This window comes from Osmerus mordax, chromosome 4, assembly GCF_038355195.1.
Source record: "Osmerus mordax isolate fOsmMor3 chromosome 4, fOsmMor3.pri, whole genome shotgun sequence".
Lineage (NCBI taxonomy): Eukaryota > Metazoa > Chordata > Actinopteri > Osmeriformes > Osmeridae > Osmerus > Osmerus mordax.
The window spans coordinates 4,238,934-4,264,025 of record NC_090053.1 but is presented as its reverse complement, the minus strand read 5'-3'; the positions used below and the strand labels follow the sequence as shown (position 1 = coordinate 4,264,025).

The 25,092-nt window shown below is 45.8% G+C and overlaps 2 protein-coding genes across 2 annotated transcripts in view; one reads left to right on the top strand and one right to left on the bottom strand.

The window, feature by feature from the left end:
• megf11 (multiple EGF-like-domains 11) overlaps positions 1-446 on the top strand; it is a 40,422-nt gene extending 39,976 nt beyond the window's left edge. Inside the window, 1 exon segment of the mRNA XM_067234171.1 lies at positions 271-446. Coding sequence (XP_067090272.1) covers positions 271-446 — 176 coding nt within the window.
• A 2,170-nt stretch (positions 447-2,616) lies between these two features.
• Positions 2,617-6,561, bottom strand: rab11a (RAB11a, member RAS oncogene family). Its single transcript, XM_067234402.1, has 5 exons — positions 6,432-6,561; positions 5,495-5,690; positions 5,187-5,380; positions 5,008-5,088; positions 2,617-4,443 (listed from the first exon to the last, which is right to left on the bottom strand). Exons 1-5 carry the CDS (start codon positions 6,469-6,471, stop codon positions 4,307-4,309), a joined length of 648 nt encoding a protein of 215 aa, XP_067090503.1. The 5' UTR covers positions 6,472-6,561; the 3' UTR covers positions 2,617-4,306.
• Positions 6,562-25,092: the final 18,531 nt, after the last annotated feature.

Here is a 25,092-nt window from a genome sequence, read left to right as displayed (position 1 = left end):
ACACATGGCCCAACCATGACTCGGACGTGACTCGTGGGGGAGACAAGGAGGCTGTGGAGGCTGCGAGTGGAAATGGAGGCTTCCTACCGCCACTGCATGCCGTGCTCCCTGCCTATTCCTCTCCTGCCATTCCATCCACACTTTCCATCCTCTGGCTTTTCTGCTTGCTAAGTATCTCGACCACTCTGTCCCTAACTACCCCCTCTCTGTCCCTAACTACCCCCTCTCTGTCCCTAACTACCCCTCTCTGTCCCTAACTCCCCCTCGCAGAGCCGACAGTCAGCGTTCTTCAGGGTCCAAACGGAATGGCAACCGGTTTCTCCCAGAATCCCTACGACCTTCCCCGCAACAGCCACATCCCCAGCCACTACGACATCCTGCCCATGCGTCACAGCCCCACACCCTCCCCCCCGCTGCCCCAGGAGAGCCCCAGCTCCCTGCTCTAGAGGTCAGCCCACTCCCTTAGGCCCTGACTTGGAGCCAGACTTCGGGTCTACATTCAGCCAGCAGCCCTCCCTCTGTCTCCGCACGGTGACCCGAGGGTGTGGAGATGGAGCGGGGGCTGCTGCTCCGCTGGACCTGGTCGCCTCCCTCTGTTTACACCTCCCCGAGGACACCGTGGGGAAGAGAGGGAGGCCCCTGTCCACCTCCGGAGACACACCCACACTCACCAGCAACCACACACCTGGATTATTTTACTTTCAAGTGGGATCACCACAAATTGTATCCAGTGGCTCAGTCCACACATGGCATCAGGACTACATAAATAGAATGGTCAAGCAACCGATCCCTCCGTCCATCTGTAGGACTTTGGTTCACTGGAGACTTGTGCGATGCATTGGTATACAGATATGTCGGGAGCAGTCGGAATGTTTCTCACATCCTGTCAGTAGACAGACAGGTGTGTTTGCAACACACAAGGGATATCTGCCTCCTCTGTGTCACCTGGAGAATGTCAAAGCAGATGCCCCAATCTGAGTCACATCACGGCAATGAGAATCTCGGGGTGGGACCGGATGAAGAGATGCCATCTACACAGAACACAGACACAGAATGAACATGCAATTTCTGGGAATCTACTGTGAGAACTGATCCACAGTCAGACAGCTAGAGATGACAGTGGGTACTGGGTTCCTGTGCTGTTATATCTTAACGTCTGTCTAAGAGATTGGATCTCTGCTCAAACTAATCAAGCATGGTTAAATAGTAAGATATAGTAATGGTCTCTGATTAACTGTAGTGATCAATGATCATTCAATGATCACAACAAACTCATCAGACCTACTGTAGAAGTGTTTACTATGTGAAAGCATTCTTCTTTCTCATGTTTGTTTACATATTTGAACCCCAGTGAGTACAAAGGGATTTCTTTGGCCTTTATGTTTTGTATTTATAATGTAATTGGTTATTTATTGATTATTGATACATTAGTGATAGTGGACTTTGTTTTCTGTGGTATTAGATTTTAAAAAAACAAGCATGATCCAATTATGAATACAAAATGTAGATATCACATGATTCATCTGGTGTGATCTGTGTCATTTGTGCACATGAAGTGTGATTCTTTTTTTTTTTGAATGATCAATGTGTACTGGGAGTGATAAATATGATGTAACTGTTCAATTGGAAAATGTTCACAAAAAGTGAATATGTAAGAAATAATTTGAATTTGTTTTGTAACGCTATTGTTTTATTGCTTTACTGGTTGAACATTCATTTGTTCATTTGATCATTCATCTTTAGAATCTCACTCCCCTGTAGAAGCAATAACATGCTGACAATCACACACAGTATTTATTTTGCACTGGACATTATAATGTAACTGTTGAAGTGTTCTATATACATTGGCATACACTGTCTGGAACAGAGAACACTCTCACAATGCCATCCTTAATCCAACGTGTTTTTGGAGACTGTTTCACTTTTTAGGAAAGTAATGCCCAGTTACTGTCATTTCAGTGCTGCTTGTTGTTTTTGGTAAATAAATTGAACATTAAAAGCCAATGCTGCCATCAGAAGGAGCTCAGGGCATATTTCTCCCCCATCATGTGGTGAGTGTTGATGATGTACACTAGGGTTAGGCTCAGACAGTCAGTCTGGGGGATGGGGGGTGTTGATGATGTACACTAGGGCTAGGCTCAGACAGTCAGTCTGGGGGATGGGGGGTGTTGAGTGGGCACAGACTTATTTAATAAATACTGCAGAACTCAAAATTCCACAAAGGAAGCTCTGGGCTTTTGATGACTGTGTTGCTGACTCCGTGGCAAACTTTGTGGAATCTGCAAACGCACCTAGATATGAAAAACAAACTGTCTGGAACCTTACCCCTTAGACAGCTGCGTTAGACAAGAGCTGAAGCATGATCGCCCGATGACGACCATCATGAGACCAGTCCTTAACGCTTCATCTCTTGGACTTGATTGATTACATTTCTTGAACTATGTACTACACACTGGTAAGGTCACTGATATCCTAAGAGTGTTTACATATCTAAAAGATACACCAATAATACATAATACAATGATAACACATTTAGAAAGATGGAAACATGGATACCTAAATAGGTCAAGAGTAGTTACAGTGGGATAATTATAAATAACTACTGAGACATTAAACTCAGTTGTAATAGTTTACTTTATTTGCACTTTTCAATTGTAATTAGTGGACAAAATAACAGTTGAATTATAATAAACAAATACAAATACAAATCACAGTACAGCACTCAAATGAAATAAAAGTGGAGGCAAAATGTGAAAGATAATAAAACAATCACAACATCAATATTCCATCGGATATAGAGCAAGCTAACTGGAGATGGCAGTGCCATCTGTAACCTCACATCATGGGCACTGCCAGGCAGGACAGAAGGGACTGTAACCTCTAGATAGCCATCACAGTACATTAAAGGACTGCAGTCTTTCCCAGGCACTGGTATGGGGTCCTGCGCAGACATTGACATGCTTGGGGTCTATTTTGTTTATCTGAATATTTCTGGGAATACATTTTTAGTTTTAAATGAAGAAAAGCCATGCCTAGTTAGAATGCAAGTTTGTAGTGCTCGCAGTGTAACCCAGAGCATGATTTATGTTCAGTGCAAGTATGTGGACCACAGTCTCCCCACAACCTCCCCGCCCTGTAGCTGTTCTCAGTGCCAGGGACGCAGTCCTGAAGTTGTCTCTCCTCTCCCGGCCTAGACCCACAGATCTTCATCTACCGGCAGGTTTTTAATCAAAGTCCAGAATTTCACTGACACAGCTTTAACAGATTTGGTCAGTTTCTGACATCTCAAGATGCGCGGCTGAGATCTGGCACACTGCCGTGAGCGGCATTGCCGAAACCAGCAAGATCACATGAAGACCTCGGCGTCACCACACACACATAAGATTAGCTGGGGTCTGAGGGGAGATACTGAAAGTTCTGCAGTAGTACACGTGTGTGAAACCAAGGCATCCCAACATGACATTCTACCAAAAAGGCACTGATACTACTACTCTTGTAAAGCGTGTTAAAGAAAACCAGCAGCTATGTATGAATCAGTCTTTTTAGGCACTGTGTCGGGAAGCAGTCCCTCCATACACTGTCTATGTGCCACATGTTTCGGTGGAGCATGCTACACCGGGAGCAGTAGAAATACAGACTGATGCTACCCCAATGACAGCACACTCCACCGTGCCAATCTTGTATAAAAGTGCTTCATCATGTGTTTCTCTAGCTACATGTTTGATGAATACTATAACTTCTTGGTCAATGTCCTGATTGAATGTGGGAACCTTAGTGGGTGTGGCACCCTGATCCTAGTCTACCATTTGCATTTACCACAGCGGACTTTATCTACTTACAGCACAAATACACCATCAGTCTACCACGCACCACAGCTCCCCACTGCCAAAGACACAGTTGCAATGAGAGTGCAGTCAAATTTACAAGTACAAATAATGAAGATCAACGCCTCAAAAAAATAACGGAAAAAAAAATAACAAATAATATATTAAGACATTTCTGTGCAGATTTGCCTGTCAGATTATTAAAATGTTGCTATATAAAAGCCCAACATGGCAGAGGAAAAAGAAAAGTCCTGACTACAGGTGGTCTTCCACAGGGATCCAGACCTCAGACACAGCCTTTATGCTGGAGCCTGGCTGTGCAGCTGTATCTCAGAACCAAAGTAGTCTTTCAGAAAGGCTGCACTGGGCTAGGAAGGGGTGGGGGGAGGGGTTGTGCAGGTCAGGTGGTGCTGGGGAGCAGAGTTGGGGGGTGGAAAGGGGGGGGGGGGGGGGGTTGGGGCTGTGCAGGTGGGATGGTGTTGCTAGATGCTCTGGCAGCACTGCATCTTTGGTTTGTTCTCAGTAGGCTGCACCTGGATAGAAACAACGTTGTTGCTAGGAGACATATCGTTGTCCCGCCGATCAGACATCTGTTTCTGGGACACGATGCGATAGATTTCTGCGGGGGGAAGGGACAGAGCAAAAGGAAGGTCATTAAAATCAACCACCCACCGAAACGACACCCCAAGCACATACGTTACAGCAGGTGAGCATTATAGCAGTGTGACGATCATTTCATAACAATAAGATGATGCAGTGTAATCACCGGATGGAACATGATAGCACTACCCTTGAAACATTTGTTGTTTGGCTACAGTCTGCAGGGGCAAAAGGCACAGCTGTGGCCTGTAACAGCACAGCATTAATGGCTCAGCTGCACATCCTTATTACCCTCACGTCCTATTCAAGAAACCCAGAGGATCCTCCCCATCAAGGCCACTGCTTTGATTAGTCATTCATGCAGATCTGGCCTTCTGCCCAGCGAGGCTGATCACTTACACACAATCACAGTCTTCTCTCTCCTTGACCCTCTATGCCCCCCCTCCCCACCCCGCACCCAAAACCATGAGCAAAATGCAATTAAGCTCCTTAACACCTACTCTATTTAAAGTTTAATTACACTACAATGGTGACTAATATCTTAATGGATCAGGACTACAGAGACATGGATAGGAACGCTCACCAGTCAGAATGGTCTGGAAGGCTGTCTCGACATTTGTAGAATCCAGTGCTGAAGTTTCAAGAAATGACAGACCATTTTTCTCTAAGGGAGAGAAGGAGCACGGAGTAATTAGTGTTCATTTTAGACCACAAAGCCATAGCTAATATATTTTGGTGTGTAGCTGCAGTGTTGGGTCTGACCTGCAAATGCCCGCGCCTCATCAGTGGGAACTGCCCTAAGGTGGCGGAGGTCACTTTTGTTTCCCACCAGCATTATGACAATGTTGCTGTCTGCGTGGTCCCTCAACTCCTTCAACCAGCGCTCCACATTTTCATAGGTGAGGTGCTTAGCGATGTCATAAACCAGCAAGGCGCCTACCGCACCACGGTAATACCTGCACATTTGATCAAACAATCAAGACTTATAAAGTAAGGCAGTCAAATGTTTCAAGTGGCCTATTGGCTAACATTAAGAATTTTTGAATTTTCGACACAAAGTTTACACTCACGCGGAGGTTATGGCTCGATAGCGTTCTTGTCCAGCAGTGTCCCATATCTGGGCCTTCACGGTCTTCCCATCCACCTGTATACTGCGAGTAGCGAACTCAACACCTATGGTACTCTTGCTCTCCAGGTTGAACTCGTTACGGGTGAAACGGGACAGCAGATTACTTTTCCCCACTCCAGAGTCTCCAATTAGGACCACTGCATAAGACGAGGACAACACAGGTTAAGGCCTCAGCCGTATCACCACCAAGCAGGACCCCACCACTTGCGCTGGTATTTATACCTGAATTAAAGCTAGTATGTTTCTAACGCTAGTTATCAACCTTGCCTAATAACTGAACCTTAAAACATTGAGCCCCAAACAATTATAGAGCAAGGTCGTTCGAAGAATTGGCAATTATCTTGTATGGGATAATACATTTGAAGCATGAATCACATTACACTCAACACAAGGGCCGAGATGCTCGCGACACGCTATAAGCTAGTTAGCTGGCTAGCTAAGTAGCTACTCCCGAGCTGTTTTCAAATTGCTAGGCTACTAGAATTTATTTGAATAGGAAACTTGACAACGGGGTAGACTAGCTCGTGTGAAATGTATTGAACAATCATATCAGATAGTGGCTATTACGTGCCACGCCATACAAACATCAGTTGTGTTGAAAAAACACTGTTCTCGGAAGGCCAGGGGAAGGCAAATCAACTGCTACAGCGATTAGCTTGACAATGACAGCGCCGATGTTGTTTTTCTGTCTCTGCGCTAGCTAGCTAGCAACCTCATCACATAGCTTTGCTGCTACTACAACATCGGCTAACGTTTGCTAGCTGGCTTTTACCGTACCAGCTGATCACTGACTCCCCTACGCTTGCAGTCTTAAACCTAAAAATATAAGTAAAGGGCCGATAATACATGTTATATGTTTTATTTACAGTCCTATTTACCTTTGAACAGATAATCGTACTCGTCATCTCTGGTACCCATCCTGAAAGCAAGCTCGTTCAATGTTAGCTAGCTTGATGTGGGACGTCTGTGACTATCTTCTTCCACCCGTTTCTCCCGAGACTTGGGGGCGTACCTAGCTGCAGAGGGCGTAGCTACTTTGATAGCTAGATTATTAGTCGTGTTGGGCCGTCGCGGCTTTAGAAACTAATTTAAACGCGCCCAAGTTACGGTTAGTTTGCTTAATTTACAGGAACAATATGCGACATTCGTATGGCACTGCATGTGTTTCTTCAGGATGTTTATCTTCCCTTGAAATACATAGAATACAGTCCGTTTTACAATGCGGATTCGAACAGGTCGATATGGACCAGCCTGTACGTACATGCATGGGCAATGAAACTAGGGTATTTATTGGATTAGTAGGGTAAGACAATGCTCACCGCCAGTTTCTTTGGAACTTGATAGAAATACAAATGCGAAATTTGGCTAAACTATTAAATTACATTGAATCCTCGAAAACAAATACGGCGAACGCCGGTATCCAAAAGTAATAAGCCCAATGAATGCCTTAACAGCTCGCAAATAAATGATCATTTGGCGACACCTTGTGGTATTTCAGATTTCTGCTAGGATTCTCTCGCTCAGATTCTTCTGGACCTTGAAGCAGCTACAAGGTCGTGGCGTGAAGAAATTATTTGAGGCCAGGTTCATGAAATATCGTGTATGTAATCTAGACATTACGAAGCAGCGTAGTTCCAAATGAGGAATGTTTTGTGTAAACAATCCTGTCAATATTTAATTACAGCCTATTGAATACTCAATTTCCTTTGGGGATCAAGAAAGTACTACTACTATAATACTACATTCCATTCAGAAGGCAATTAACTGTCTTGCTTTAGCATCATGCAGCATGTGACTTGTTTAATATTCGACTGTCCACATAATTTCACCTGTCCTGTTCTGCAGGTGAGGGGCTTTGAACTGGCAGGTTTAAACTCAAGGGCGTAGATTTGGTTTGAACATTGGGGGGGTTGAAGTCACAAAACACAACATTAATAATATTCAAACATCGTTGTTGTTTGAATATTTGGGGGGTTACCTCCCCCCACCCCTCCACAAACTACACCCTTGTGTAAACTTAATAACACCAGGAAGCCTAACTGTAAACAAATACAGTTAATGGTGTCAATGTTTCAGCACTTCCTCGACATGAAAGGAGAGCATGTGATGTGCATGTGCACTCGGTTCTCCTGCCTGTTATAGATTAATCCTATGCAAATCTCGATATGGAGAAAACTCTCCTGTCTGTCAAAACATCTAGGGCAAAGGGTTGACAAACCTCACCCCAAATCGCGCATTTGAAGGGGTAGACAAAGTACATTACAAATTCAGGGAAAAGTCAATAAATCGCAGATGAAACTCATTGATGGGAACCAGATCTGGGACAGCTCTTAATCAGTCTTCAAAAATGTTAGAAGAGCCCATTAGGTTCTTTATAGGATTCCTTGACTAAGTCCATCCAGATGTGTTCATTGATAATCACAGCACGCGAGCACAGTCTCTCTCTCTTACTCTAACAGTGGAACACAGCCAAGGAGAATGGCATACCTGTCTCTGTTCACACACTACAAAGTACATATTCCATGGTCTCAGGTCCCAGAACACTTCTCAACGCCCCATCTTTCAGATGCTCTGCTCTCCTCTCGTGTGAGTGTGTACAGTTTCAGCTAATGTAATGCCCTTTGCATCTAAGGTGAGAACAGCAGACCCACTCCAGGCCCACTTCTTCAGGTCAGACACTTATAAAGAGCGTGCCCTTGGAAGGACACAGCCTTCAGGTTGACAAGTGAAGTGTATCAGTAGTCCCCTTAATATTCAGCAGCTCTAATAACACTTCTTGTGCCAGGGAGGGTAGTCCCATATCATATTTAGCATTCCTTAGTGTGTGACCCTCAGAGGGCTTTAGTGTGTCTACATCTGAGCAGCAAGGAGACTGGGGAAGCTGAAACTGGAGCTGGCTGTCAGGTGGGGGGGAGACCTGCAGTCTTTTGGGGTCAGAGGGGAGACACTCCGAGCCTGAGCCCTCGTTCCACAGCTGCCAGCTTCCCGACACAGACGTGAGCAGCCCCAGCGAAGCAGGCTTAACGTTGGGGCAAGCTTCAGCAGCTTTACCGGCGCGAAATGCGCTCCAGATTATACTCTGCCGCAGTTGCTTTCTCCCTGTCATCACAGAGACCGTGTCGCTGTTCTACCGCATTTGCTCCTGCTCAGACCTCTCTTCGGGAGTGCCGTGGTCCAGGCTTGAGGCCTGCTGGCAGCTGAGCTCTGCCCTCTGTGGTGGTGCTGGTGGTCTGCTGCTGGAGGTATGTTTGATGGTGCTCCCTTAGTCTGTGGAATGTGAAGCTGGGCGTGTTAGAAGAGGGGCCCCGCAAAAGGGAGAGTAGGAAGAGGGAGGGAGGGAAGCAAGGGGGGATTGACCTTTGGACAGTGCAGTCAGGAAGTTATGACTCAATTTTCAGGGAGAACAGTCAAGGAGAGAGAAAAGGCAGGACAAGGGAGAAGGAAGAAGATAATAATGAAGATAAACACAATAGGGAAAATAAAGAAAGAGGAGAAAACAAGCGTGTTTTTGTTGTGGTACTGAAGGACTTGGAGTCTCTGTAGTTACAGCTGAGGAGAAACAGATCCCAAAATATACACACGCACACAGGCTGAACAGGGACTTTTTTTTCCTTCTTCTTAAACCCAGTGTATAACATGAGTGTAGGTTCACTTTTATCTATAGAATACAGAGAAGGGGGAAGGTGGGGGCGTTGACAGGATGTTACCCCTTCAGCTCTACAGTAATGTGGAGAGAAATCCCGGGTTCCTATGAAAGGAAAGGCATGTGGGGATGGGGAGGGGAGCCTTTGTTTCCAAGGAACCACCTCAACCTTTACATTTCCTGTCTTACCTCCCACACACCCATGTGCATGCACATTGACACATACACCTAGCAGGCCTATCTCACATGACCACCCAATTCATGGACGGTGTACACAGCCACAATTGTTTGAACACATACTTAGTGGACCCTTATCAGTGAATGCACAGAAAAGGGAATGTAATGGATGCTAAACTTACTTAACTTAGATATAGGTGTACAACTAGACATATAATGCTCTAAGGAAAAAATGCAGTTACCTTTTAACATCAGAGTTTAAAATACACACAACAAATACAGCATCGTCCTAGCTAGAAATAGCCAATGACCATTCCAAAGAGATTGTTTATAATAACGTTGAAATATCATCTGATGAACTGAAACTATGTGGTTGGGTCAACAGAGTGTTCTGTGTCTGTTCACAGCAGTGGTCTATGGTGTGAAGCAGCGTACAGGCTCAGCAGTTCAACAGCATTCCTCTGCCATGCTGATGTGCCCATTCAGTACCAACACACAGTATGGTTGGGAAATGCGATTATTGTTGACATATGCACATTATTAGTGCGGGCACTCTTACTTCTGACTTACTTAGCTCCCTTCCTCGTAGCAAAGATACGTATTGTTACCTCGTAGCAAAGATACGTATTGTTAGACCGGTTTCGATTTATTTTTGGTCATTCAAAGTTTGTTCCCTTGGTAATTCTCCACCCAACACCATTCATGGCTTCATAATGACATTTACTCTTACTGGAATGTCTGGAATATGAAGTAAGAGCAGTACCTTGGATTTTTATTCGGGTATTGTGATCCTGGGCAAGTGAAAGGTAGGTATGTTGTTTTTACAGTTAAATCAAAGACTTTCTTACTTCAACCAGTGTTGAGCTGTCCTTGAAACTGTTGTCCTGGGATCACACATTGCTGTTGACACAAGAAACTCTCAAGAAATGTATGATTCAGTTATGGCTTTAGACCTGCCAGAACTCTTCCTGTCAGAGTTTCCTCCAGTTTCCAAGTGCCTTTTGATGGTGAAGAAAACTGTACTCTTTGTACCATTTCAGATGATCTTGAACTGCTTAAAGTTCAATAAAAACAGGAAAAATCAAGGTGTTCTAAAAACCTTTTACTGGTGGTGTAGGTTGAACCTAAATGGAGTAAACTTCATTTGTCCATGTTGCAGCCTGGGGAATGTCTCAGATCCCGGCCTGTGGTTGGGGCGTTGTTTGGACTGCTGATGTGGTTTGGTGTAGGGTGATGGTAGGGACTCCATGGCTGGGACTAGGGAGAATGCCTCTGTCACAGCTGAAATCTGTAAACTAATTGACCACCCATACAGAGCATTCCTCTTCTTTTGGGCTTTCTCTGGAGACTGGGAACCAGACCCACAACCCAGGCCCCTCCTCTCCCCTCCTCTCCCCTCCTCTCCCCTCCTCTCCCCTCCGCCCCCCAGGCCAGGCTCACAGGCTACATGGACCTCAAGTGTGATTAATTACACATTACTGTACCATCATTTTCCCACTCTGTCTCCTTTTTGTCTCTCTGTGTCATTCTCTGTTCTCTCTTTCTCCCCGTCAGTCTCAGGGCCTGGTCTGTTTTCGAGGTTTGCAACAGGTTTACTTCTGTTGCTGAGTTTCATTTAGATGAAAAGTTAATGTTTGACCTTTCAACCGTCTTTTGTTCTTTCCCCCCAATAACTAATTAAAGGTCAGGCAGGCACCTGGATCAAAATCAAATATTGACTGAAAAATACTTGTGACACCCCACCCATTCCTCATGGAAAGACAACTGGGCAGGTACCAGACTTTCACCTTTTGTCCAGCCTCGCTCTCTCCATCTCTGGTTCAACACGTCTTCTGACCCCACGCTGCTCTCTCGCTCAGCCGTGCAGCAGGTGTGATGGGTTAAATATTCAGTCTTTGCATGTGACGTCTGCACTGAGCTAGGCCGTGCCAGCCTAGCTATGCAAGCCGGACAGGCTTTGGCTGGCGGAATGTATGAACAAAGTGACAAAACCATTTATTTACAGGCACTTCCAGCGTGAGGTCTGGCACCCGCAGCCCAAGTGCAACCCCGGGGAAGACGCAGCTCCGTGTGAACGTTGTTGCGCCGGCCCCCCTCGCTTTGATCGCCCGACGTGCGGGTGGCCCTGATCTCCAGGAACACCACACATCTTGTCTGATATTCTGCATGCACAAACTGAGACATTCCAACCGTGCGAGCTGCCCATGACAAATGATCACCCTTTGGATTTTCAGTTTTCCCATGCCGTGGGCTCCTTGGCAGGGAGAGGGCTGTGAGCGCTCTGGGCCCAGACTCCAGAGCTCTCCCTTCACAGACGCCGATGACTAAAGCAGCACCACAAAGTTAGGAGAAGTCCTGATGTGGATTATTGCATTACTGCAGGCCTCCAGGGCGGGGGTTTGGTTTAATACTGACCTTTCCCAGCAGCACGGGAGAAGCTTCTGTCAAACCACTGTCAAGCCGGTGAGGACTGTGTGTCACGAAATAGTCTGTTTGCTTTGAGTTTCCCTCTGCGAAAAAGGGGAATAACATGTTAGTGCCAGATTAGTCATTTTGTATTGTTATGTGATGTTAGTTTTGATTATATTCCATAAACTATAGTCTAATTTCTGTCCAGGCCAGACTCTGTGCCATGGAATACCTTCCTACTCCAACAGAGTCCCATGAAGCATCCACATGATTGAGTTCATCAAACTTCCATTTTAATCATGAACAATTTTCAACGCTTATTAAGTTATCTAGAGGGGTTGTTTTTGGATTAACAGAAAACCTGAAACCTTTAGCCTGATTTAGATTTCCAAACAAACGGACCCTATGGAGTTACCTCTCAAACATTTGTCTGCAAGTAAGCTTTTGTTTTTCCCCCTACGGTCTAGTGCTGATGCCAGAAAAACACAGCAGCAGATTTGACAAGAATGCTCTCGAGATCTGAACAACTTCTGTGTGTATTTGACATGGTGTTATCAGGTAGATCTCGATCACACAAGTCGTGTCTGACTGCTAGTTCTGGCATGTCTGGGAGAGAAGCAGACGACAAACCAGCATCAGCACATTTAGCAGACGCTCTTATCCAGAGCGACTTACAGTAAGAACAGGGATAATTCCCAGAGGCAAGGACACAATATCGATACAACATCATTTTGCACGGTCGGGAATCGAACCGGCAACCTTCTGATTAAGAGCCGGGTTCCCTAACCGCTCAGCCATCTGACTCCCTACACATCCTGGAGGAAAAGCAGAACCAAGAGAAACAGGTACTTTAGCCTGAAAGGTCCTCATGTCATCCTGCAAGAGCAATTCTCCTAGCAAAACGAATCAGGCTGTAAAGATCTCTCTCTGCCCTAAAGTGCTTTACTTTAAGACTTCACTTTCCGTCTTTTCTCTTGGTGATGTGATAACACTGGTGCAGGTCAAAGTGGGAACACAAACTAGGAAAAAGCTTTACAACAGTGGGGAAAAGATAATTTGATTCTACATTGAACCCATTTTTGTCAAATGTGTTCAGTCTGATAACTGGGAAGGAGACTGTGGTGTAGCTCTCTGTGAAGGTGGGTGCATAATCCCCTTTCCCAGGGCCCAAGCCCTACTCCACCACTGAGTGGTGCATTGTGGGACTGTGGGGAGAAAGTGTTGTGGAGGGGTTGTGCGAGGGCGTTGCTAGGCAACGGGGCGTGCAGGTTGGCGTAATGAGCATGGGGCTCAGGAGCTGTCTGCTCAGTGTTCCGGGTACTGACATGAACGGACAGGCTGGCCTGGGACGGCCTGCGTGGAGCTGCCACCACGGCCACCTGCTCACAGCAATCATCACGAGCTCTCCAGCCAGCCACCGATACAGCATACAGCCCCAATTAAGAGCCCTGCATGTCCCCCTCCAGCCAGCCATCACTAACACTCCCACAAGTCTGACAAGGCTGCCTTTTTTCCCCCAGCAAATCTCTAATTAACAGCAGTGGTAGTGGTGAGGCCGGCCTGAGCAAAGCTGCTGAAAGGGCCCGGGACTCTGCTCGGGTAATCAGCTTAAATACAGGTTTATTTCCTGCCGCATGCACCCCACTGCTTCCAGCAGAGATTGCATTCTTTTATCTGTTTATCTCCAATTTCCTGTGACTTGTAATGTGTCTTTCAGACACACTGTCACCTCCACTTAGAGCCAGGGCGGGCAGCTCCTGCGATCAGATGGTTTCAGAGGGGTGATCAGAGTTGGTTTTGGCAGGGCACAGCTCTCAACAATATCTCTGTCTGTTCCATTACTACCTCACCACCTCCTCACCATCCGCTCCCACCTCGAGCGCTCCTCTGATCTTAGCAGCAGAAACCCAGGCCAGGCCTGGGGGAGCAGAGAAGGCTCCACTCATATGGAAATATACTGTTGCCATTTACGCGCGGTAATTAAAGTATATTGTTAAAGATGGTAATCAATTGGAATGTTTTTTTTTTTTTGGGGGGGGGGGGTCCTGTAACTGGGCAACAGCTAAGTTCAATTTGTCAAAATTAGAAAAAAAAAGGCAGCAATTTACATTGTGAAATGACCTCATTACGAGAGTAGGATTAAGAGAGCTGTGTGTTCCAGCCAAGAGTTCTGGAGGAGGAAGAATGTTCTTGCAGTGAGGAAGTGTTATTGTTGGAGCTTTTGCGTATGGCCGCTGCATGAAATATCCTATTCCCCAAAGTGGGATTGATTATCCATACCGGACAGCCATTATGGATTGTTAACAATTATGTCAATTTGGGTCCCATGTTCCATGATTCCTCAGAAAAGAAGATTTTTTCAATCAAGACAAAAGTTTTTAAAATGGGTCTTTCCCTTCCTCCCTGTCTGATTTCTCTCCAGTCCTTTTTTGACATGTATACGTTAGAAGAAAAGCAAGAAGGTCTTTCCATGTGACATGCCAGCCTAATCCAAACATGATTTGACATTATAGAACGATGTTTGTGTGTGAAAAGCCAACTTCATACTGAGCATCACATCATGTGAGATGATGTAGAACACAGATGAAGGATGCTTGACTACACCGTGTTTCTATATTTGTTCTTCACAAACATCTGGCACAATGACCCCAGTGGCTGAGCAACTTTATAAGGCTAATGTGACCAGAGTATTAAAATAGAGCCATATTAGATTCTACAGTTTCTTTCTTCCCCTATAAAAGCAGGTTGTTTATTGTGTCCTGTCTTTTTGTGTGTATTAATCACTTCAAGGTCATGTTTCCCTTATTCTTCTCTATTTCCTGTATCTTCTCAAATGTTGAGGTCAGCGTGAAGTAGGTTTTCACAAGTATTCTGTAAAAAGTTATAAATTCCGGTATCATGGTAAAGTTTGGGAAATCAAGATTTTTTCCAATAGATAAATGCATGATTCACACTTTAGACACCATAAACAGCAGAGGGCGCTGAAAATTTGAAATTTGATATTTATGACAACTTTAGATTAGATCAAATGGATCAGATTAAACCTCATACATAAAATACACCTATAATGTGAACATGGCCCCACTACCAGCTAGTGTTACAGTGACAGAGATATATATGAAGTGTTTCACTGAAAACATGGGACAAACCCACAGCTATGACACGGGAGTGTATGATTTCCAGTGTGGTGCACCTGTGATGTCAGAGGCATACAGCTGGTGACAGGTTTGGAGGAGGGGGTGTGGGGGTGGGGGTGTGGGTGGTGGGGTGGAGTTGGACAGCGCCGGGGAGAGCGGCAGACCACTTGAGCAGTGCCTGGAAACTCCTCTCTGAAGCGACGCCATGCAAACACCCTCTTTCCTGTTCCTCTGAAACCTTCCAAGCTCATCACAGCCCGCCAGCCTGTCTGCATGCCACCAAATCTGCCACAACATTGGAAATGTCTCCAAACAGATGATCTCGTAAAATTTCCCTTCAAACTTCAAATGTTACTGTGTCACTTTTCCCTCACAGGTGGCGTACTTTTGAAATGAACTTTTTCTGCTAGTGAGTATGGTTTGTATGTGTCTGATAACCTAATGCTCATTTATACAACTTTTAGAGTTTTTAGAATCAAACAGTTTCAGTCAGTCATTTCTTAAGAAATGGTTATGGAATTTGGTGAACTAATCTAACTTGTTGAGCTTTCATTGCTTACGCTGCATGGAAACTTGAACTATATGCTGCCCAACACCCAATCTCTTCTTTTGCAGGTTTCATTGCAGGAGATTTCACAACGTTTAAAAGCTGAAATGTAAGGGACAAACTCTACCTTCAGGAGTTTGTGGGTCAAGGCAAGGATGAGCCTCAGTCACCAGTACCATTACAAGGGGTTCCAAAATAGAAGGATGAACTAACAACCTAACTCTCTCTCTCTCCAGCACACTCCTGCTTCCTCATAGCCTTTCCCTCTTCTACCCTCTCCTACTCACCCTCTTTTCTCTTCCTCCCTTCCTCTGTCCCAAGACGTCCTAGACAATTCCGAGTATGCTGATTATTTCTTCACCGAACAATGAATGAGTCCCCAGTCCCCTGCCTAGTCTGTGGGGAGAGGAAGGGAGAGGGGGAGGAAGTGCACGGGGTATGGGGAAAGGGGGGAGAAAGTGCCTGACGTTCCTCAGGTTGGCCCAAGTCTGGCAGGGTCGACTAGCGAGGCCAGTCTCCACGACCCCTCTCTCACTCAGCCCCTCAATCCCTCTTTTTCTTTCTCTCTGTGGGGCCAGGATACTGGGGATGAAATTTCAGCAGTGTATGAAGGAATGGTTCACAGAGTTTAGCACCTTTTTTAACATAGGCAAAATAAATGACTTTTCCTAATGCTGTAATTGCTAGTGGTTTGACGATCGGGTATCGCGGCCTTCGGGGCTGAAGCAGCTCGTTGTTTTGCTGAAGCACACTGACAGAGCCTGACTGTACCTGCTCATGTCTTGGGATTTTTTTTTCAAGAAAGTGAAAAATTGCATAGTGGCATTGAATCTGTCAGCATCAACTTTTCTGAACTCTCATTTTCTATGAAGCAGGAAAATGGCAACCGATATATCAAGTAAAGCCTGGTAAATTATCTCCTTCTCAGAACCTCTGGCCCTTTGGCTGAGATCTGTGTGTAGGGTTTACTGGGTTCACACCCTGTGTGTGTGTGTGTGTGTGTGTGTCCACAAAGACTCCTCAGGATCTTCCCACATGTTAAAGGCATGAAGAACAAAAAGGGCCACTGGTGGAAGGAAGCACCTCTGATCCACGGCTGTGCCTCACTTCACATGAACTCTCGCCCTCCACTCCCCCCTCCCCTCCCTCCCCTCCCTCCCCTCCCTCCCCTCCCCCTCCCCCTCCCCCTCCCCCTCCCCCTCCCTTTCCCCTTCCCCCCCTCCAATCCTCTCCCCTCCTCTCCACTCCACTCCACTCCCCTCTTCTCCTCCCCTCCCCTCCACTCCTCTCTGCTCCACTCCTCTCCAGAGCTGGTGCCTCCCCTTACTCAGTAACAGTACAGCCAAGCGTACTCTGACGAGCCAGATGGAGGTGCACAGTCCCCCTAATCACACTGTCTGGCCTATGAGGAAGCATCAAACATGGCTGTTGTCCTCAAAACAGTTGAATGAACTAACTAAGCTGTCAGCCAGTTTTCGAGGTCACTAAACGACACAGTATCATCCTCTAATAAGTTTAATAAGTCCTTTGATTTACTCTGCATATTCATCCCCTCCTCAGAATGAGATGGTTCCCATGCCAGACCTTTTATAACCTGTGCCAAAGCAGCCCTCTGACGCTGCCTGTATATAAATCAGTGAGGGTAAAATGCATTAATGATCAATGAATCAAAAGCACACTGACAAGCTTGGTTTGCAACCCAACTCAAAAGAACATACAGCTTATTCTCAAAGGATCAGATTAGACATGTCTGAATATATATATGGTTTGTGAGGCATAATTACTTCTACTTCTCTATTTTGTATCCCTTCTAAGGAGCTTTTTTGACTGTTTACTTAGTGTATGGTTTTCAAGAATGTTGTTGTTTCCTAGCAGGGCAGTTGCATAGTTTAAGAGTTGCTTGTTCTGCAGTGCAAACCCTTCATTTCCATTGTTTCATATTATAAAAAGGGTTTTGGTGAGTTGAAATCGTTTTCGAAAAAAAAATGTTTCGCTTTGGAAAATACACAGATGAACCACAGAGTTGTATAACTGAAAACCAGGAATGTATATTGCTCAGAGTTTGCCTGTATTTGGTTATCAGCTGAATGACTGAAAGTTTCAGTAAGAGACAGTGATAGATAGTCATGTGTGTTTGTTGAGGCATTCAGCTCTCATGGCTGTTCCTCATAGCTGCTGCATATCACTTTCCCAGGTTAGCCTATGTAAGGCCTCAGCCCAGTGCCCTGTTCACAATACCTCCCATTCAGCCCTTTGGTCCTCAATGAAACTGCTATTTATAGAGGCCACTGGCGTGCAGAGAGTCATCCGCTAGTTCTGAATGAGGCATGGGGGTTTTGACAAGGTTAGCTGGATTAAAGCAGGGGGGATAAAGTCAGAAGGACAGGTCACAGGGGCTGGATGGGGTGAACTGGCCTTAAGAAGACTGGCGTTATTATACTGTATGTACTGTTGTATGCGCAATGTCAGCACGGAATTTGGTTAAATGCCAGACATGTGATATAGTTCAGACAACCAAACATTTACTTAGATCTGAAACGGCAGATTAGCTCCTTTAATGTGGCTTGGTCGTCTAAACAGTGGCTGCTCTGACACCAGGTACAACTAGATTGCTGGTCTGTTGACAGGAAGTCAACATACAGTAGCTGCTATTATAACCAGTCAGCAATGTCACGTACAATGATGTCATATGTTTGACTACACAGCCTTATGGATGGCTGTTCAGCCACACCCACTCCCTGCTGCACATGTCCTCTAAACGAGAGCTGTACTCCAATCATAAGCCTTCAAAGCACTGAGGGCCTGACTTGGAAAACACATTTTACCAACAAGAGACATTGAGCTGAATGTTTCACCAGTCAGTCCAAAATAACTCGGAATTCAGATTCCTAAAAGATCCATTATTGTGTCAAGGCGTTCTTTTGCTAATAACCTTCAGCTGACTGTAGAGAAAATGTTTCGACAGAATTGAATGTGGCAAAAGTCGGAAAAGAAAAAAAAACTGCTGTTTCCTTCATCCTTGCAGCGTTCTCCCCCCCCCCCCCCCCCCCCTTCTTTGTTTTGATTCGGTGCTTGTGTGACGGTGTTTCCCACGCAGCGGTGCTGCAGCCAGCTCGCTCTGCTCCATTGTGCTGCTGGCCCCTCTTTGAACCTGTGCGCCTGTAAACATGGCTAAGTGCTCCCCATCAGTGGCAGGCCTGCATTAGGACAATGCTGTGACAGGAAGGGACTCCGGCCGCACACACAGCCGATGCTGAGGCTAAAGGGAGAGAGCGGGGGCAGTTAGGATGGGACACTCAATTACAACTCAATTACCTGAGGCCCTGGGGCCTGAGAGACACGTCAGCAGAAGGATGCTGTTCAGAGTGTGGTAAAGACCGGTTCTCCCTCCCCTGCCACCCCCTGCCTCCCTCTGCCTCCCCTGCCTCCCCTGCCTCCCCTGCCTCCACTGCCTCCACTGCCTCCCCTGCCTCCCCCTGCCTCCACTGACTCCACTGCCTCCCCAGCCTCCCCCTGCCTCCACTGACTCCACTGCCTCCCCTGCCTCCCCTGCTTCCCCAGCCTCCCCCTGCCTCCACTGCCTCCCCTGCCTCCCCCTGCCTCCACTGCCTCCACTGCCTCCACTGCCTCCCCTGCCTCCCTTGCGACTTCACATCCCACCCCTCATGTTCCTTGCAGTCTTAGCCCCTGGGCTTCGCTCTGCCTGTGAGAGTTCAGCCAAGCCTAAACACAGTGCTGATCTTCTGCTCCCTTTTAATATCGAAATATAGCCTTCCCCTGATCTCTGCAAAGCTGCTGATTTTGATTTCAAAGCTTTGGCCAACCTATCTTCCCAGTATCTCCCAGAAAAACATTGTCACTGTGTGGTCAGGATAAGCTGTTATGGGATGAAGTGCAAATGAATGCCAGTGTGGTCGTGTTTGGACAATTTAACTAGGCTGCAAGAGAGGCAATCCTCAAAGTCGTCTAAACACTCGGTCTCTAAACCCTGCTGTGTCTCTCACGGCCCAGAGGCACACTGCAGTAGATGGATTCTCAGAGAAACGCGTGATTAACTCCTTATAATAAACAACTTTTATTTGTGCCATTTGTCCTGGGGAAGGTTTTGTTTTTCTCTCTGGGCTGAACAGCCTATCCTGTTGCCTCCATGCATGTGTATCATGATGTAGGTCCTGCTGAAGTTACAGGCCTCTCCTTCCTGGCCACGTTTCCCCCTGGACAGGACCTCTACCACCCACACTGCTCGGATAACATCTAACACAAAAACAAGGCCAAGAATGCTGTGCACACACACACACACACATGTTTGTATGGCAATTCTTTACTCAAAATTCAGTCCCATTCAAAATCCTGTTTTCTCTAACCCTTAACCTCAACACTGATGAGTTTCATATTTTACTATCTCTACTCTTTGCTTGTCCCTCTACTGCTAATATGTAATTATTTATAAATGGTATTGTTTATTGTATCCTTTGGCACTGTAAAGTAACTGTTTTAAAGTGTTTTAGTTTCTATTTTCCAGGAGCAGATCTTCCTGTTAGGAAGCTGTTAGCCTCCTAACCATTTAGACCAGGCTTCACTCAGATCAGAGACAGTTTCATTCAAAATTTCAATTAAGGCCTCTGCAGCCCTCGACTCATTTTCCTCTCTCTAATGTTTCTAATGGCTGGGACTGGAGTCTGGGATCTGCACAGCCAGCTCTGCCCCGCTCATTAGGTCCATCACACAGCTAGCTCTGCATTTAACTTAATAACGAAGCCCAATTAACAGCAGCCCTGGCCTGGCTCCAGGTGCATTGTGGGTGAGGGTGAGTAACAGGGGAGTGGAGCAGTACCTGGCCAGCTTTGGAGAAGGCTGGAAATAATTTTATCGAAACCTAATCCAAGCTTATTCTCTAGTGGCTGTTTTACTCAAATTCTCATCTAGCAAATCTCCATCAAGCTTGTTTTGCAGGACATGCTGACAATTGTTCCGATTAGCTCAACAAAAAACGTTTGAACTATGGAAAACAAAACAGGGGGCCAAACTAAATAAATGTTGTTGTGGCTTTCACAGAGTTTGATAGTTTGACTGTTGCGTCAGTACATTTAGTTCCTGAGGCAATTTTGTATCTTTTGCTGATTACATACAGCATACTGACTGTATTTGCAAAAGAAATGAACACAGTAGTTTCTAATTTGTTAATGATCTTGAAGCGTTGTAAGACACGGACATTATCTGTGTGCCTTGTTGTTGGATACAGTGTATGGTCCTAGTCGGGAGTCAGATGGCTGAGCGGTTAGGGAATCGGGCTACCAATCAGAAGGTTGCTGGTTCGATTCCCAGCCATGCAAAATTATGTTGTGTCTCTGGGCAAGGCACTTCACCCTACTTGCGTCAGGGGGAATGTCCCTGTACTTACTGTAAGTCGCTCTGGATAAGAGCGTCTGCTAAATGACTACATGTAAACGTAGTTTGAGGAGAGTGTCGTGCAGGGTTGGAAAGACGTGTCATCATCTCTTGCTGTGTATCTGCAGAGGGCCTGTATAGCGTCGTCGCTCGTTCTTCGGCTCAAACCTGCTGTGCCAAGGCAGACGCTGCCAGGGGCTAAGTGCTAATGAAGCCCGGCAGCCTGGGAAGAAGTACAAATAAACAAGGCCCCGGATGACAGGCACTTGCTTTGGTGTTTACACCCTCCCTCATGATTTATTTTTTGTTCGTCTGTCATGTGTTTCTTGGGTTGAGGTTCGCTCGTTGCAGTAGAAGGAAATGCCACCCAAGACTTGGCATTAGGCTCCGAACTGTCCAGACCTCTTTTTGATCATCATGTGTGCTTTTTCTTTTTTCTTTTAAGAGGTTATAAATACACTCTAGATTTGATTTTTGAGATAATTACTGGCACCTTTTGGAGAAAGCTGCTCGACCTGATTTACGACGTGTGTTGTGTGTGTTTGCAGGATGTCGCACATTAAATCTTGACAAACCAAAGAGCTAAACTGGTTTAATCCTACTTCATATACAGGAACATAAAGTCACACTCCAGATGATGTCATGGTCAGCAACAGCCAAGCACAAATAACAGAACATGTATGACGGACGATCTTTTAGATTGTTTAATTATCCCCATAAAATACTTTTCACAAGGTTTTGACTATGTCAAGAGGCAAGGGAGTGAAGCAGTTTCCCCCCAAGTCTTTCCAGCTGAAAGTGTACCACGGTAAGAAGGGATTTGGTGATCTGGGCTTGGTGACTGCGATGACAGCCCAGACTTCCCAGAACCGATGTTTGGATGGCTACAGTGCAGTGTTTGTTCACCTGACATGGGCCCTGTGAGCCTCGAGTGCCCTGAGACAAGATGCCGCCGAGGCAGTCATGTGACCTGGTACCACTGGCGCCTGGAGGTGAACCTTGACCCCAATGACCAGGCTTGTTCTAACCCGCTCTCTGGTGAAGTCAGGAAAACCAGGCCCACCTTCCACTAACAGACTCTGACTGAAATTACAGAATGCATTTTATTTTTGTAAATCATGTTATGGCCATATTTCTGCTAGGACGTAACAGTAGTGCCATGGCAAACGGTGGGGTATTCATACAGGGCATGAGTAGGGTGCAAGGAAGTGGATGCACACACCAGTGTTTCATTTTGTGGACGTATTTCCTTGTATTCCTTGTATTTACTTCACTCATTGCACTCAACAGGGAGGGAATTGTTGCAATCCATGGATAAACACGCATGCTCAAACACACGCGCACACACACACACACGCGCGCACACACACATGTTGTGTGGGATTAGTTTGCACAATGGAAAACACTTGTATTTCATTTTTCATTTTGTTTATATATTGATTAAGATCCCCCCCAAACACACACACACACAATTTACTGCAAATGTACATTTTCCATGACCCGCCATTAAATTGGCAGGAAGCTTGGTACGCTGGCATGCGGTTGGTACTGGGACAGCACTTGGTTCCTTTCGAAGTTGTGTCCAATTTTCTTCTTCAAGGAGTTACCGTTTCTTTTTCTTCTACACATTTTTCTTCAATGCTTTGATTGTCTCCCAACAAAAGCCAATTTCCAATTTTCTTGCCACTGACTCAACAGTCCAGTATTTGTTTCCCTGGTCAGTATTGCATTAGGTGTTTCTTCTTTGCTAAAATCCTTTAAGGCTTACATAAAGCCAACCCAGTCCATCTCTTCTTATTTTAGTATTGACAATAGTGGAAATGTTGCCCCGGGAGGTGCAGTGGTTTAACTTTTTGCATGTGTTACTCCTTATAGATAAATGTGCCCAAGCCCCTACAGTGTGTGTATAGCAACGTTAACAAAGAGAGAAAGAGAGAGAGAAACAGAGTGGGAGAAAGGAATAAATGACTGGAAGAAGGCTAAATGCTCCCGATCTGTAATTTCCCCAGGTCCATTATTGTCTTGGGGCTAAGTGTGTGTGTTTAGAACAGGCTCCCGATATTTGGACAATGCAAACACACTGTATTTAGCCACACAATTATGGGTCACCAAGAGTTTCAGTTTTTTCTGCCTTTTGAATTTTTGAATGTATGGATGACTGCTGAAACTCTCTTCTCTGAGCCTGTTTCTAGTCCTAGCCCGGTCACCAAATTTCCATCAGTTAGGTTAAGGGTTAGTTATGGTTGTCATAGCAACATTAAGGCTTTCTGATCCATATTCAGTCTTTTTTATTCATATGTAAGTCACAGTTTATCAAGAAACAATTTAGTTTTAAAGACACAAAAGTCAACTTAATTGGCAAATATAACGTTTTATCTGCTAACGTCTGCAAACTCGGCTTTACTATTTTTGCATTCATACACTGTGTTCCTTTCCCCTGAGCTGCCAAATGTGAAATGTGTTCACTGGGACATACTTATAAAACCAATCATGATTTGTGGAAAGAACATTGAGTCGGCATTGGATGGAAGCATTTCTAACGTTTCTGTGCTGCAGATTCATTAAGTTCTGATGTGCGGAGAGACATCACCAAACTCCCTGTACTGTAGCTAAAGAGCCAAACCCTCTGCTAATCCTAAGAAACTTTGGGCAGGGCTATTGAACAAAATCAACCTCAAGTTGATAACCACAGATACAAATATTTAGTCGGGAGGAATTTATTGAAAAATAAAGGACTTTTCTCCCTTTCTAAGTTAAAATAATGTTGTTCTGGATATAATCATCCAATTAGACTGAAGGAGGCAGTCCTTGGCTGGGCTCAGTATCACATTTCAAAGAGTTTTGTCTGCCACCCTCCACACTGATGCTAAGATAGCCAATGGTGCACTAGCAGGGTGGTGCGTGAGTGAGAAGGAGAAAGCATTCCTGTGTGCCTGTGTCGGATCGCGTGCGACTCCGTGTCGCTCGACCCACCAATCGTATGAAAGCCATTGTGCACGGTGGACTGTTATCTGAAGTTCATCTTAAACATTCCTGCTTTATTTCTCTTGGTGTAATAGGAGGCGCATTAGCTGGAGCTCGTCCCAGTGCCAGCAGTGTTGCTGGAGATAGCTGGAGCTCGTCCCAGTGCTAGCAGTGTTGCTAGAGATAGCTGGAGCTCGTCCCAGTGCCAGCAGTGTTGCTAGAGATAGCTGGAGCTCGTCCCAGTGCTAGCAGTGTTGCTAGAGATAGCTGGAGCTCGTCCCAGTGCCAGCAGTGTTGCTAGAGATAGCTGGAGCTCGTCCCAGTGCCAGCAGTGTTGCTAGAGATAGCTGGAGCTCTTCCCAGTGCTAGCAGTGTTGCTGGAGATAGCTGGAGCTCGTCCCAGTGCTAGCACTGTTGCTAGAGATAGCTGAAAGCTCATGTGCAGCACCTTGCTCCGATCCATTCACCCTCCACGCATGGATCAGTTGTTGCAATTTGTGACCTGCTGGCCCTCCCCTGCCTGGACTGTGGAGAGAGACATGCCCAGCCTATACGTACCACTGTATCAATAGAGAAATGGAATACATACTGTAGTTTGAGCTCAACACTGGGATTGTATCATAAGAAAGCATGACTGTTAAAATGGCCCATTTGAGTCTTTTGTCAGGGTGTGTTCCACTGCAAGTCTGCACTGTCTTGTAACCTAAACTTTCCTCCTGTGTGTGTGTGTGTGTGTGTGTGTGTGCGTGCGTGCACGTGTGTGACATCCTGTCGATGACACGTTTACAGGCGAACGGGGCTGTGCAGGGCTGGAGGCGTGTCTTGATGGCGGGCGGAGCTGCAGTGTGTATAATGACAGGCTCCCTGGTGGATATTACTAAGGGCCCAGCGATGCAGACTCCACGCATGGCCACTTTCCCACTGCAGTTAGGAGAAGAGGGGGAAAAGTAGAGTAAAGAAAAAAAAGTGGCGAAAAAAAAATCTACTCTTTTCAGAGCTGGGGTCTCATTCAACAAGTCCAGCTCTGTTTGCTGTGCAAGGAGCTGTTTGGCTTCTGCCAGAAATATGCAACCCCAATATAGGAACTTTTTATTATCCAACTGGGCTGCTGGTATTTTGAAAATGAGGTAAGCTCAATTACCAACAAAGGGCTCTTCTTTAGGAGTCTGTCATCACACAGAAGGTGAATGGGAGAGAGAGAGAGGAGCATAGTAAGAACCTCCCCAACCCCCCGTTCCCTCCCTCCGTACCTCTCTCCCTTCCTCGCTCCTGCC

Bases quoted from the DNA above. Each gene is read 5' to 3' on its own strand.
- rab11a (XM_067234402.1), bottom strand. From the start codon at position 6,471: ATGGGTACCAGAGATGACGAGTACGATTATCTGTTCAAAG. The intron at 5,381-5,494 runs GTGAGTGTAAAC...TCAAATGTGCAG, and splicing joins TATCGAGCCATAACCTCCGC to GTATTACCGTGGTGCGGTAG. The intron at 5,089-5,186 runs GTCAGACCCAAC...TCTCTCCCTTAG, and splicing joins TGAGGCGCGGGCATTTGCAG to AGAAAAATGGTCTGTCATTT.